General features: G+C 36.1%; 1 protein-coding gene across 2 annotated transcripts in view; it reads right to left on the minus strand.

Annotated features, from left to right (window-relative positions):
* Positions 1 to 15,151, minus strand: part of PTPN12 (protein tyrosine phosphatase, non-receptor type 12) — a 112,065-nt gene that overhangs the window by 29,681 nt on the left and 67,233 nt on the right. For both annotated transcript variants that reach the window (XM_006834359.1, XM_006834360.1), the window contains 4 exons: positions 13,799 to 13,837; positions 6,570 to 6,641; positions 3,250 to 3,309; positions 281 to 423 (listed from right to left, as the gene is read on the minus strand). In XM_006834359.1, coding sequence (XP_006834422.1) covers positions 281 to 423; positions 3,250 to 3,309; positions 6,570 to 6,641; positions 13,799 to 13,837 — 314 coding nt within the window. The remainder of the gene's footprint in view (positions 1 to 280; positions 424 to 3,249; positions 3,310 to 6,569; positions 6,642 to 13,798; positions 13,838 to 15,151) is intronic.

The following is a 15,151-nucleotide window of genomic DNA, read 5'->3' on the forward strand; positions in this document are numbered from 1 at the left end:
CATCATATACTCTACTAGTTGAGTAAAAATGAGTTTGTTTAATAGCTTATCATCATATGATTACCATTTTGAAATAGATGATCCTATGTCTTAGTGGAATATTAAATATTCTTTCAATCAGGTGAGATTAACAACAATTTACAAGGTCTCAACTTTGTATACTAGAAAGTATAGGAGATTTCAAGACTATTAGCATTATACTACTGCGGAAACAAGATTTGTATAACATCACATGCAGAGAAAGATAATAAATTTAAATATTTGAAAAATTATTTTGTACCTGCAATGAATACAGATAGGCACATCTTCATGTTCTTGGTATTTCCTCATCAAGCTTATCATGTCAAGAATAGAATCAAATGATGAAGGAACATCATGGTCTGGCCAGTTCACATAATGAAATTGATATAGCCTACGAGATTCCTTGAAGAAAAACAGAAATTCAACAATTACCAGAATACACTTGTAAGTTGTGTGGCATACAGAAAAGCTGTACATCTCATTTTACTGTTAGCGTACAGAAGTTTTCCCAAGGTATCACATGCTGTGTGATGACATGCCTTGGGAAAGTTAATGGAATGTATGTGTATTCATTCATGTGTTAGAAAAGTTTCTCAGTTTTAATTTCAAGTATAATAAATATTGAAAGATACCTCACAAAAACAAGAGGCCTTTGGGTCCTCGAATATTATGTACAATGTTATTGGCAGCTAACAACATTCTAAGTATGCTTAAATAATATATACTGTTGTTAGGTGCCACTGAGTCCATACCAATTCATAGCGACCCCATGCACAGCAGAATGAAATACTGCCCAGTACTGCATCAACCTCAAAATCATTGCTGTGTTTGAGCTCATTGCTTCTGTCACTGTGCCAATTGATCTAGTTGGGGGTCTTCCTTGTTTACTCCAACTCTCTAACTTTACCAAACATGATATCCTTTTTCCAGGAACTGGTCCCTTCTGACAGTATATCCGAAGAACGAGAGATGATGTCTGGTCATCCTGGCTTTAAAGGAGCATTCTGGCTGTATTTCTTCCAACACAGATTGGTTTGCTCTTTTGGTAGTACATGGTACTTTTAATATTTTCCTACAGCATCATAATTCAAATGCATTAACTCTTCTATGATCTTCCTTATCCACTGTCCAACTTTCACATACATATGAGGTTACTGAAAATACCATGGCTTGGGTCAGGTGCATCTTAGTCCTCAAACTGGCATCTTTGCACTTCAACATTTTATAGAGAGGTCTTGTGTAGCAGATTTGCCTAATGTAATACATCATCTGACTTCTTGACTGCTGCTTCCATGAGAGTTGAGATGGTTGACCAAAGCAAAATGAAGTCTTAGACAACTTCAATCTTTTCTCCATTTATATGGAATTTTTTATTGGTCCAGTGGTTAAGATTTTTGTTTTCTTTACATTGAGGTGCAACCCATACTGAAGGCTGTAATCTTTGATCTTCATCAGTAAGTATTTTAAGTCCTCTTCACTTTTAGCAAGCAGGGCTGTATCATCTGCATATCACAGGTTGTTAATTAGTCTTCCTCCAATCCTGATGCCACATTTTTCTTCATATAATTCAGCTTCTCAAATTATTTGCTCAGCATACAGTTTGAATAAATATGGTGAAAGAATACAACCCTAGTACACACCTTTCCTAATTTTAAATCATTCCATGTTCCCTTGTTCTGTTCGAACAAACGCTCTTGGTCTATGTACAGGCGCCTCATGAAAACAATCAAGTGTTCTGGAATACACATTCTCTACAATGTCGTCCATAGCTTGTCATGATCCACACAATTGAAGGCCTTTACATAGTCAATAAAGCAATGGTAAACATCTTTCTGGTATTCTCTGCTTTCAGCTGAGATCCATCTGCCATCAGCAATGATATCCCCTCATTCCATGTCCTCTTATGAACCTCTGGAAAGTTCCCTGTCAATGTACGTTTTGGGATTACCTTTAGCAAAATTTTACTTGTATAAAATATTAAGATATTTTCTGATGACTTCTATATTCTGTTGGGTAACCTCTCTTTGGAATGGGCACAAATACGGATCTCTTCCAGTCAGTTGTATTCCAAATTTCTTGGCAATGATGAGTAAGTGCCTCCAGTGCTTCCTCAGTTTGTTGAAATATTTCAATTTGTAGTCCATCAATTCCTGGAGGCTTTTCTTTGCCAATGTCTTCAATGCACCTTGGACTTCTTCCTTCAAAATCAGTGGCTTGATCATATGCTACCTCTTGTAATGGTTGAATAATGATACCATTTCTTTTAGGTACAGTGACTGTGTATTCCTTCCATCGTCTTTTGATGACTTCTATCTATATCATTCAATGTTTTTGTCCAGAGAATACTTTAGTATTGTAATCCAAGACTTGAAGTTTTTTTTTTAGTTCCCTCAGCTTGAGAAATGCTGAGTGAGTTCTTCCCCTTTGTTTTTCTAACTCTATGTCTTTTGCACATTTTGTTATAATATTTTACTTTGTCTTCTTGAGCTGCTCTTTAAAATTTTTTATTTAGCTCTTTTGTCTTCATTTTTTTCATTGGTTTCCATCAGTATGCTAGTTTCAGAGTCGCTTCTTGGTTTTTTCCTTCTTCCGTACCTTCTTAATGACCTTTTGTTTTTTTCCTGTATGATGTGTTCTTGATGTCATCCTATAACTTTTCTGGTCTTTGGTCTTATAGTGTTTAATGCATCAAATCAGTTCTTCAAATGATCTCTAAATTCAGGAGGAATTTAGAATTTTGCAAGACCAATGACTTCTTCATTGCAAATACCTTTTAAAACAATATCAAAGATGAATATACACATTGACCTCACCAGATGGAATACACAAAAATCAAATTGACTGTATCTGTGGAAAAAGACGGTGGAAAAATTCCCTATCATGAGGCAAAATAAGGCCAGGGGCAGGTGGAACAGATCATCAAATGCTCGTATGCAAATTCAGGCTGAAGCTGAAGAAAATAAAAATAAGTTCAGGAGAGCCAAAATATGACCTTGATCACATTCCACCTGAATTTAGGAAACTATATATGTATTAGTTTATTATCAAATTTGATAAATATAAGGTTCACTATATCAAAGAATCATTATACTCTGATACTGTTTCAATTACTTTACTTAAATAAAAAAATAAATGAATGTCAACTGTGTAAGATAAGATAGTATATTATTTATATATCTTTTCTTTGAGAACCATCACTAGAAATGCCTCTAGATGGAAAATACTTACATTTTGAAATTCAAGTAACAGTGTCCTAATGAAGTAGTCTGGTCTAGCTTGTTCCGCTTCCTAAATCAAACAAAAACAGTTGTTTTATCAATGCCATTTAAATGCCATTTATATGCATTTAAATGCCAGTAATACAAAAACTTAGGAGTCTTGGTGTGGCGCTGCAGGATAAACACTGGATTGCAAACAAGGTTGGTTTGAACCACAAGTTCAGCAGTTCAAACTCAGCATGGCTCCTTGCAGATCCTATACACAGGGTTTCCATGAGTCTTAACAACAACAATACAAAAACTGCCATTCTAAAGTCAACAGAGTTGTTTAACTTTTTAATAGATTTTTTTAAAAAACAGAAATGTCTCTTAACCAATTACTTAGTCAGGGGTCTATTATACAAGAAAATATTTGCACAGTAAATGCTTACCCTCAGAATTATAAAACTAAGCAGAAGAGAAAGAAGGAAAAAAGGCCTGCCCACATAATTTAGACTTGCTGCCTCCAGACCTCTATCTGAAATGATCACCGTCTTATAATAAGCAAATTTGATTGTGTTCATTATTTGTATACACCATGCCCACAAATATACCATAAACAATGCTTCTCAATATCTATCACCACAACCCATCTTCAGCTAGTCTATCTTTGCATAAGGCTTGATCTTGCCACCCATCACTCACCTCTAACGGGTGATAACTGGGAAAAAACACAGGATGCACTCAGAAAACTTTCATGAATTCAAATATTAAAATAAAGCCTCTACACATCAGTTTGTCATGGAGCGACCTATTCCTTTTACCCTTGTTAATGAACTAGAACCATAGATGCTTTCAGATAGTGATTTTCAACAGTAAAAGGGTATACTGTATTATTAATAAAAAGGGTATTCAATACTATCAGACTAAATTTTAAAACTATACGTAATTTATTTAAGAAAAAAAAAAAAAAAAGCCCACGTCAGTGGAAGGTAAAACTTTGTATCTGTCCAATGCTTAACTTTTCCTGCAAAGGGCCAGAAAGTATTTTTAGTTGTGTTGCTGTTCTTAAAGGGCGTGGATTCAGTTTCAACCCATAGCGTTTCTAAGTAGCAGCTGGTGAGTTTGAACCCCTGACCTTATAATTCAAACCAATTTTGCAGTCCAGTGCATTAACCCACAGTGCGCCACACTACTGAGGGTCATAAAATCTATCTACTCAACTTTATAGTTGCTTACCAACATGCAACTGAGTGCCTGCTAGACAGTTCTCACCTCTCATTTCTAAACCAAGAAAGCCCTATTACTGCTGTCGGGTGCTGATGATTCTATCCCACTCACTGCCACCCCATCTGACAGAGCAGAACTATGCCCTATGGTTTTCTAAGCTATAATCTTTAATAGGAGCAGATTGCCAAGTTTTCTCCTATGGAGCAGCTGGGTAGGTTGAAAGCACCAACCATTCTGTTAGCAGCCTAGCGATTAACTGTTGCACTATCAGGACTCTTTAGATATTGTCATGGCTCAGTCTCAAACGCTCGCTGTGGTTGGCAAATAGTCAAGTCATTCACTATTTGGATTTTCACTAATTTGCTTTCCATTTATAAATTTCATTTCTGTTTGCAGTTAAATCAGTGACAACAAATCCTAAGTTGTCTGAAACAAGCACAGGACATCCAAATTACCTTCCATTTTGAAACCTTGAAAATTTTTATTTCTTCAGCATTAATCAAATACTAACAAATCAAATCAAGTTATTTATCAAATTAAACCCTCTATCAAGAGGACTTTCTTATTGTGTATATCCCTCTATTCATTATTGTAAAGTTGTTTACTATTCCTTTTCCCCAAATGTTCAAAAACGTCAAGTTCTTTTCCACTTGAATGCTGACTTTTATTATGGTTACCTTATAGCACTTAAATTTACAAATGTTCAGCACAACTGCACTGCATAGAACTAAGTTTACTAGACCTAGACATCAAATATTGTAGTATACTTTTTATATTGATAAGTAAAGAGGAGGTGTCCCCAAATTAAACAATTTAGTAGTTATTTGGTATTATTCAATATAATAATGAATATAGTAGGATTTAAAAATTTTTATATTATCACACAAATAGTTCACTTCACACATAACTTTAGAGTACACACTAAATATTAAATGCAAGCAGTTCAACTATGAGTTATAGTTAACATCCCAAAAATTAGCACACATTTATAAAAGAAGATAGTATGACACAGTTGAGTCCTTTTCTATATTAATCTAGAAAGTATTCAACTTTACGCACTCACAAAAGGAATTCAGAATTTCTAAGTACAAGTTAACCCATAAAATTATGGACTTCTTCAACGCACTAAGGACAAACAAAATCCTAGAAATTACATTTCATTTAAACATGGAAAACAAAATAAAAAGTCGACAGACCTAAAATGGAGAAATTAATGAATTTTCACAGGTGCTCAATTATGGTTGTGTTGTTGTTAAATGCCATCGAGTTGGTTCTGACTCATAGCGAACCTGTATAGAGTTCCCAAGAGTGCTGGTGGGTTTGAACTGTTGACCTTGTAGTTAGTATCCAGTGTTTACCCTACTGTACCACACCATGGTCTTTTTAGATGAATAAATAAAAATTATTTCAGGTGATTAAGAAAGTGATACAGACTCCTGATGTGGTGCTACAGGATCAGCACTGGTCTGTGAACCACAAGGTCAGCAGTTCAAACCCACCAGCTACTCCTCATAAATCCTATATAGGGTTGTTATGAGTTGGAACTGACTGAAAGACACTTAACAATAACAAGAAAGTGTTATTATGTGGCACCCAAATGAAACTTTAGGTTAAGTTTCTTACATTTTCATTGTTTTTTGGCTCATCCTCACTCCCTTATTTTTCATTAATGTTTTTAAAGTATCTGCTGTAATAATTACCAGACTCCAAAAGATTTAACAACAAAATAAAAATCAGTCTTTTCTTGTGGGTGGCAGTTCTCACACCCACTTCTCTATATAACAATGTTTATAACCATTTATTCAGTTTAAAGTACAATTGCCAAATAGACCACTGAAGCATGTTTCTATTATTTTTACTCCTATATTGCCCAAAAACATTTTATTAATTGATATACTAACATAAGAACATTATATATGAATGAAAAGTTGTTCTATAAGTAACAGCAGCATTAAAACAAATATTTACTATGTCATTATTTATTACAAGATAGTGCAGGTTTATATGAAAACAGTGAGTGCTTGGTATATAAAAAACTGGGTCCATACCACATGTTAACTAATTATTCATCAATCCAGCATGCTAATTTTCAGAATAAATAATGTATATAAAAATACTTACACAAGAAATTTTAAATGGTGCAAATGTTATAGGGTCTTCTCCATACAAGGGCCAGTAACGCTCACATTTTTTCTGTTATTCAAAGAAAAGTTAGTAAGTAATCCACATGACCATTTTTCTGAAATTTTTTATAAATACTTTATGCTCTGGGGTTCAGCTTGCTGTTATTACCCAGAAAATCTGCCATCAGTGGGGCAAGTAGCTGCTAGAGCTTAGATTTATCCGACAGTTCTTAATGGGCTTTCCAAGATTAATTATGAAAGTCTTATCAGCATTAAGTATATAAACCACTCATTGCTACCTACATGGTCTTTTGCGGGTGGTGGGGGTGGGGGAGGGGAGATCATTTAATACACAGTGCTTGGCAGGTTACAACGCTTTTAAAATGACAACTGCTATAATATCTGCCCAAAGTCTCATTAAATGCAAAATCTCTGACATCATGGAAACAGCACTTAGTGTCAGAAATATTTCACAAATATTAATTTTACTGTTTTACTGGCCTGAAGTTTCTTTACATATAAAAACAGTAGTAAGCCATATCTTAAAGGGTTGTTTTGTATTATGTCAAATGTTCTATTGATGGTAGAATGCCTCTAAATAGCATAATGTATTATTTTAGCCAAGTAATTTTCTTTGAAATTACAGAAAGTATAAATCTGTTTTCCCTTCATATTTTAAACAGAAATAGTAAAGCTTTCTATTTTTATTGGTTAATAACATTAAGCTCAATCATTTTAGGACAATCAGGAAAACTGATGAGAAACCTAACTTTAAATAAGCTAGGGATTCTGCTAAAGATACTATCAAACGAAGCAATTTTTATAGTTGTTGTTAAGTGCCGTCGAGTCGGGTCCAACTGCAACCCTGTATAGGGTTTCCGAGGAGCAGCTGGTGAGCTTGAACCATCGACCTTGCAGTTCAAACGGCTTTGCAGTCTGGCGCATTAACCCACAGCGCCACACAAAATGAAAGCTTGTAAGTGACTTTGTTGTTGCTGTTAAGTGCCATCAAGTCAGTTCTGACTCACAGAGGTTTATCCAATTTGTATAGGCTTTCTGAGCAGCTGGTTAGACTGAACTGCTGGCCTTGAGGTCTAGTGCTTTATCCAACAGAGCTACACCAGCACTCTTGTAAGTTGTTGTTTTTAAGTGCTGTGGAGTCAATTCCGACCCATAGCCATATTACACAGGTGAAAATAATCTTTCTAACAATGGGAAATGCATAAATTCAGAAATTTCTAATTAAATTCTCATGGTATGGGCTATACTGTTGTGAAGAGCCATGGACTCAATTTTGACTCATACTGAGCCAATGTAGAACTGCTCCATAGAGTGTCCTAAATGGTAATCTTTAAGGGAGTAGGTTGCTAGGTCTTTCTCTCACAGAGTCTGGGTAGATCTGAACCACTAACCTTTTGGTTACTATTAGGTACCAGTACACATAGCAAATGGAGTTTATAAAAAAACAACTAAATAAATGAAAAGTATTTAAAACAAACAAACAAACAAACAAACAAAAAATGTGTTGTAACCAAGTAGATTCCAACTCAAGGCATCCCTACATATTATCTGTTGTTGTTAGATGCCATTGAGTCGGTACTAACTCATGCTGACCCTATGACAACAGAACAAAACACTGTCAGTCCTGGGTCAACTTCACAATCGTTGCTGTGTCTGAGCAGGTTGCTGTCGCCACTGTGCCAATACATCTCGTTGGGGGTCTTCCTCTTTTTCTCCAACCCTCCATTTTACCAAACATGACATCTTTCTAAAGGAACTGTGGTCCCTCCTGATAATATGTCCGAAGTATGAGCGACAAAGTTTGGCCATCCTGCTTCCAAGGAAGGCTGTACTTCTTCCAACACAGATCTATTTGTGCTTTTGGCAGTCCATGGTACTTCTTAATGTATTTTCCTCCAGTACCATAATTCAGATACTTCAATTCTTCTACAATCTTCCTTATTCACTGTACAAATTTTACATGCATTGAAAATACCATGGCTTTGGTGAGGCACACCTCAGTCCTCAAACTGACATCTTTGCTTTTCAACACTTCTGCTGCTTCCATGAGTGTTGATGGTTAATCTAAGCAAAATAAAGTCTTCGACAACTTCAATCTTATCTCCACTTATCTTGATGTTGTTTTCATTAGTCCAGGGGTGAGGATTTTTGCTTTCTTACATTAAGATGCAACCCAAACCAAAGGCTTTAGTTTTTGATCTTCGTCAATAAGCACTTCAAAGTCTTTTTCTTTTAGCAAGAAAGGTTGGATCATCTGCATGTCACAGGTTGTTGTTAATGATTCTTCCTCCATCCTGATACAGTGTTTTTCTTCATATAATCCAGCTTCTCGGATTGTTTGCTTAGCATACAGATTGAATAAGCATGGTGAAAGAATACAACCCTGGCACACGTCGTTCCTAATTCGGTGTTCCCTTGTTCTATTTGAACAACTGCCTTTGGTGTACGTACAAGTTCCTTATGGGTACAATTTAGAGTTCTGGAATACACAGACTTCGCAATGTTGTCCATAGCCTTTGCATAGTCAATGAAGCACAGGTAAACATCTTTCTAGTAGTCTCTGCTTTCGGCCAAGATCCATCTGACATCAGCACTGACATCCCTTGTTCCATGCTCTCTTCTGAATCCAGCCTGAACTTCTGGAAGTTCTCTGTCAATGCTGTAGCTATTTTTGGATTACCTTTAGTAAAACTTTACTCACATGGGATATCAATCATATTGTCTGACTATTTCTGTATTCTGTTGGGTCACCTCTCTTTGGAATGGGCACAATAATGGATCTCTTCCAGTCAGCTGGCCAGGTAGTTGTCTTCAAAATTACTTTGGCATAGATGAATGATTGCTGTCAGTGTCAAATCAATTTGTTGAAATATTTCAATTTGTATTCCAGTAACTCATTTTCTTTGCTAATGCCTTCAGGATCATTGGCTCTTCATTATATGCTACCTCTTGAAATGGTTGAACATTGACAATTTCTTTTTGGTACAATTACTCTGTTTAATCCTTCCATCTTCTTTTGATGCTTTCTGTATCATTCAGTATTTTGCCCATATTGCTGTTATGTGCTGTGGAGTTGGTTCCGACTCATACAGACCCTGCATAGGGTTTCCAAGGCTGTACATCTTTACAGGAGCAAAAAACTTCACCTTTCTCTTGTGGAATAGCTGGTAGTTTCGAACTGCTGACTGTGAGATTAGCAGCACAATTTGTAACCACTATGCTACCAGAGCTCCTTATTTGCCCAAAGAATCCTTCAATATTGCAAATCATGGTTTGAAATTTTTTTCAGTTTCCTCAGCTTGAAAAATGCTGGGTATATTTTTCCCTTTTGGTTGTCTAACTCCAGGTCTCTGCAGATTTCATTATAATATTTGACTTTGTCTCCTTGAGCTGACCTTTGAAAATTTCTGTTTAGCTGTTGTGCCTCCTCACTTCTTCCATTTGCTTTAGCATCTCTATGCTGGATAGCAAGTTTCAGAGTCTCTTCTGACATCCATTTTCATCTTTTCCTTCTTTCTTGTCTTCTTAATGACCTTTGGCTTTCTTCCTGTATGGTGTTCCTGATGTCAGCCCACAACTCTTCTGGTCTTTACTAATGCATCAAATCTGTTCTTCAGATGATCTCTAAATTCAGGTGGGATATATTCAAGGTCATATTTTGGGTCTTGTGGACTTTAAAAAAAAATTTCCTCAGCTTCAGCTTGAACTTGCATATGTGCAATTGATGGTCTGTTCCACAGTCTGCCCTGGCTTTGTTTTGGCTGCTGATATGGAGCTTTCCCACTGTCTCTTTCCACAGATATAGTTGATTTAATTTCTTTGCATTCTACCTGGTGAGGTAGAAGTGTATAGTTGTCATTTACGCTGTTTAAAAAGGTATTTGCATGAGGCATAGTCTGAAGAGTGGAAATAATACCAAGATGCTTGACTGTCATATGAATATTGGTTTCTCTTGCCTACTATTGTAAAATAGACACTTGAATGGGATAGAAAGGAATGTGGGGAAACATGATTACAAGAAGCTTTTAAGCCCGTCTTCAGCCTATAACTGACTGGAATACCTAAAAGGGGTTCTAGAACTTGCCCAGTGAAATAGGCCTCTTACAGAAACTTTGCAAAGTATAGGACCTTAGGTGGAATCCAGAACCTTCTGAGATGGGACATGCCCACTAGAAAGGACAATGAGACCTGTCTGGAACAGGCGAGTGACAGAAGATACATCTCCAAAGAAAGATCATCAGGAAGCTCCCCCACACCCCCAGCGCAAAAAACAAAAAAACAGTATGACTGGCTACTACAAGCATCAGCAAGTTGTCAGGAAGACATCAAGACACGCAATCAAATCCCTTTAGGACAACCCCGCCTCTCTAAACCTGAAACTCAAACGGAACACATGAGCGGCATGTAAGCTTGCTGATGACCACATTGGTCTACTGTTGAGTGGAAGAGGGGGAAAGGGTTCAACCATGTTCCATAAACTCCCATTGACCTGGAGATGAGAGAGAGAAGAGGAAAGGCTGGTTGGTCCACAGTGTGGTGAGACCTGGGGACTTCTGAGCCCACTGACAAGGACATAGCCACAGAAGACGTAGCGCTAAGTGAAGCATCCAGCTGATATGAAGGCTTGATAAAATCAGAACGCGACTAGAAGAAGATTTAAAAAAAAAAAAAAAACTGATAAAGGGAACGAGGATAAATTGCTACAATTTGATGAACTTGACCTATACTCAAAATACCAACAGAGGGAAGGAGTCTTCACATCAAGTATCAAAGCTATCCCCTCTGTACACAGGCTAGATAGGGATGGGCAACTTAGACACTGGCTACCTAAAATGAGGGGGCGATAAAGGCACGAAGTGACTGGCTTACAAGGTTTCAATAGGGAGTTTAAGAGTGTGGGGGGGAAGAAAGAGTTCCTACTGAATAATTTTCATCTTGTCAAGATGGGTCTGGCTAAAAGAGATGCGGGTAAGATTCTTATGATTCAATTCTGAGTAATTATTATCATGACACTGCAACTGTCACAAGTGTAAAGGTAGAAGCTGTATAACAAAAATGGGGGAATTAGCTAATCTTACAGTCCAGAAACAGAAGCCCCTAGGACCATCAAGGAAAAAGAGCACAAGTGGAATATGAGACCTTATCCAGAAAAGCAGTGTCATCAGAGGTGGAGGCAGAGATGATGTTATGGAGAGAGGGAGCAGCTGAGGACTGGATTCCTGGAAAGAGAGGGACTGAGAGCTGGCGGCCAAGAGGCAGACTTGCAGATGTGCCCATTGGTGGTGTAAATTATTATATATGCCTGAGTGTTAAAAATAAATATATAAAAGAGATAAAATGAATAGTAAGAAATGCTGCTAACTGATGGCAAATGGAAGGGATTATAATCATTGTATTGAAACAAAGTATATGATTTGTTGAATGTAAAACTGATGATCTGCCCTGTAAATTTTCACTCAAGTCACAATGAAAAAAAAAAAAAAAGGTATTTGCAATGAACAAGAATTTTAAATTCTAGAATAATTTCTATCACCAATGCCCTATTTTCCCACAATTGATCACTCCTCTTTGTTTCCAACTCTTTTGTATTCCAATTGTCAGTAATTTTGTAAATTTGAGTAATTGTGGTATTTATTGGTGTTCCTTGTAGGCCTATGGATATTATCTTACCCCAGACAGTGTTGTACTTTATGACTGATCTTGGTATGTTCTTTTTGAGGATGAATGTGACACCATTCATTACCCTTCAATTCGTCATTCCTGGCATAGTAAAAATTTGTGAGTGTCAAATTCAAAACAGCCAATACCAGTCCATTTCAGGTCACAAATGCCTAGGATTATCAATGTTTATGCATTCCATTTCATTTTTGACAATTTCCATTTTTTGTAGATTCATACTTCATACATTCCATGTTCAGAATATTAATGGATGCTTACAGCTGTGTCTCTTCATTTTGAGTTGTGCCTCATCAGCAAATGAAGTCCATTCACATCATCACAGTTAAGTCTACTTTGAGGAGGCAGTTCTTCCCCAGTTACATTTTGAGAACTTCCAACCTGAGGAGCTCATCTTCTGGCATTATATCTGATAATACTCTGGTGCTGATGGTGTCCCACTGCTATTCATAAGTTTTTCATGAATAAACATTAGGAAGTAGTCCATTTCTCATTCCTTCTAGTCTGTATTCGCCTGGAAGCTCATCTGAAACCTGTCCACTGTGAGTGACCCTGCTGGTATTTAAAATATCCATGACATAGCTTCCAGTATCACAGTAACATAAACCACACACACAGTACGACAAACTGACAGAGGAGTGGTGGTATAGGTTATAGCTCTTTACATATGATTGTTGCTGTTATGTGCCGTGGAGTCGGTTCCAACTCATAGTGACCCTGTACAGGGTTTCCGAGGCTGTAAATCTTTACGGGAACAGAAAGCCTCATCTTTCTCCCGCAGAACAGCTGGTAGTTTCGAACTGCTGACCTTGTGGTTCGCAGCCCGATTCGTAACCACTACGCTACCAGAGCTCCTTAAATATGCAAGATATATATATATTTATTGCATATTCCTTACTGGAAAATTTTTAGTAAGAATTCTTTAAAACTTTTAGTTTAAATAATGAACTATATTAATATAAGGAAACTTCAAGTAAAGCACCATATAATTTGACAATATTGTAAGTTTGATTTATCTATTTATAGAAATTTACGTTTCATTTAAATACCTGTTCCCTGTAAATATATGATCATTATCACTACAATGCTGCCGGCCCTGGTGTTGTGCTATAGGATAAGCCCTGGAGTGCAAACCCACCAGCTGCTCTCAGAAACCCTATACAGGGTCACTATGAGTCAGAATAAGCACAATAGCACACATAACAATGACGCAACATGGTAGGAAAGATCTTACCATGGTTTGGGGAATTAATTTCACCTGTATAGGAGCATCAAAATACCAATACTGAAAATCAGAAGACAGTATAAACAAAATATGAAGTGTATTAAATTGATGGTAATTAATCAGAATTATATTCTTTTGAGGTCATTTAGTTCTTTGTATCAAAATAAAGTAATAACAGGACACAATAAAAAAAAAATCTACTTTAGCTAGATGGGCTCAGAATATTATTAAAGGACTTGAAATATACATCCTTAGAAACGAAGTGACACTCTACAATTATTTTAAATGTTAACATGTATACATACCCTTCCCATCTCAAATTCTCGACAGGCCATAACAATGATCTGAAAAAGGAGTGAGATGGGGGTGGGGAAATGGGATAGAGAATATTTTAATTAAATGCAATTTTACATTTTTAACAAAACACAAATATTAAGAATTAATTTTTACCCTAGACAGAATTGTATTTTCCTCTTAAAAAATTTTAAATATTAAATAAATATACAAGTAAAAAATGTATGTGTATCCCAAAAAGCAACAAATAAAATTTGCTTCTAACAGCATATCTGGTTTGAATTATTCAAATCTCACACATTTATGACCGCCTTGTGGAATTATATTAAATTTATAAATGTATTAATATAAAAAGATAATAAATATATATTAAAATACCATTTTTTAGAATATTCGTCTAATAAATACCAAAAGCAAAACCCACCATAACCAAGTCAATTCTAACTCATTGTGATTCTACAGGACAGAGAAGAACTGCCCCATTGGGTTTCCAAGGCTGTGAATCCTATGGAAGCAGACTGTTTTATCTTTTAGCCAAAGAGTGTCTAGTGGGCTTGAACAACCAATCTTTTAGCTAGCGCCCTCTGCTTCAACCTACTGTGCCATCAACAAATTTACTCTAACACTGACTTAAAAATAAAGGCAATTTCATCAAATTTTCTTCCCAATATTCTATACTATTTAACATTTTAACACAAGAGCAAAATTGAAAGAATTTTGCAATAAACACTGTATAGCCAACACCACTGTATATTCTACCAATGACATTTTATTATATTTGTTTTGTCACATATATAGTCTTCTTTCCATTCATCAATTCATATTACTTTATAAATACATTTCAAAGTAAGCTGCAAACTCATCTCCAAATACTTCAGCATATAGAACATCTAGAATTTAGATTAAAAAAAGAATGTTTGCAGTGTTAGCTCAAGTAAGATTAGCAGATAGTAAAATGTATCAATTTTAAGTGTCCACTCCTCACAGTATACACCTGTGCACCCCAAACTCCTGTCAATATCAAGGATGTTACCATCATCCAGAAAGTTCACTCATACCCCTGCATAGTCAATCCCCAACTACATCTGATTTTAAATTAAAATAACAGCAAATACTGAGATTTTTTTTTTTGTTTTACTAATCTTTCATTAACTACAGAGGGTGACGATATTGTAGGATCATAAAAAAAAAAAAAAAAAAACCAACAAAACTCCTATTACTATGGTCATGAGAACTCCCCCTCTTACAGATTTCTTACATGCACAAAACCAAAATTGTGCCAGGGAGATGAGAAAACATATTCCCGTTACAGAAACCTACCTGTGGCTTGTGGAGACAAAGGTGTGATGTTATTTTATTTTTTT

This window comes from Chrysochloris asiatica, unplaced genomic scaffold (assembly GCF_000296735.1).
Source record: "Chrysochloris asiatica unplaced genomic scaffold, ChrAsi1.0 scaffold00010, whole genome shotgun sequence".
Lineage (NCBI taxonomy): Eukaryota > Metazoa > Chordata > Mammalia > Afrosoricida > Chrysochloridae > Chrysochloris > Chrysochloris asiatica.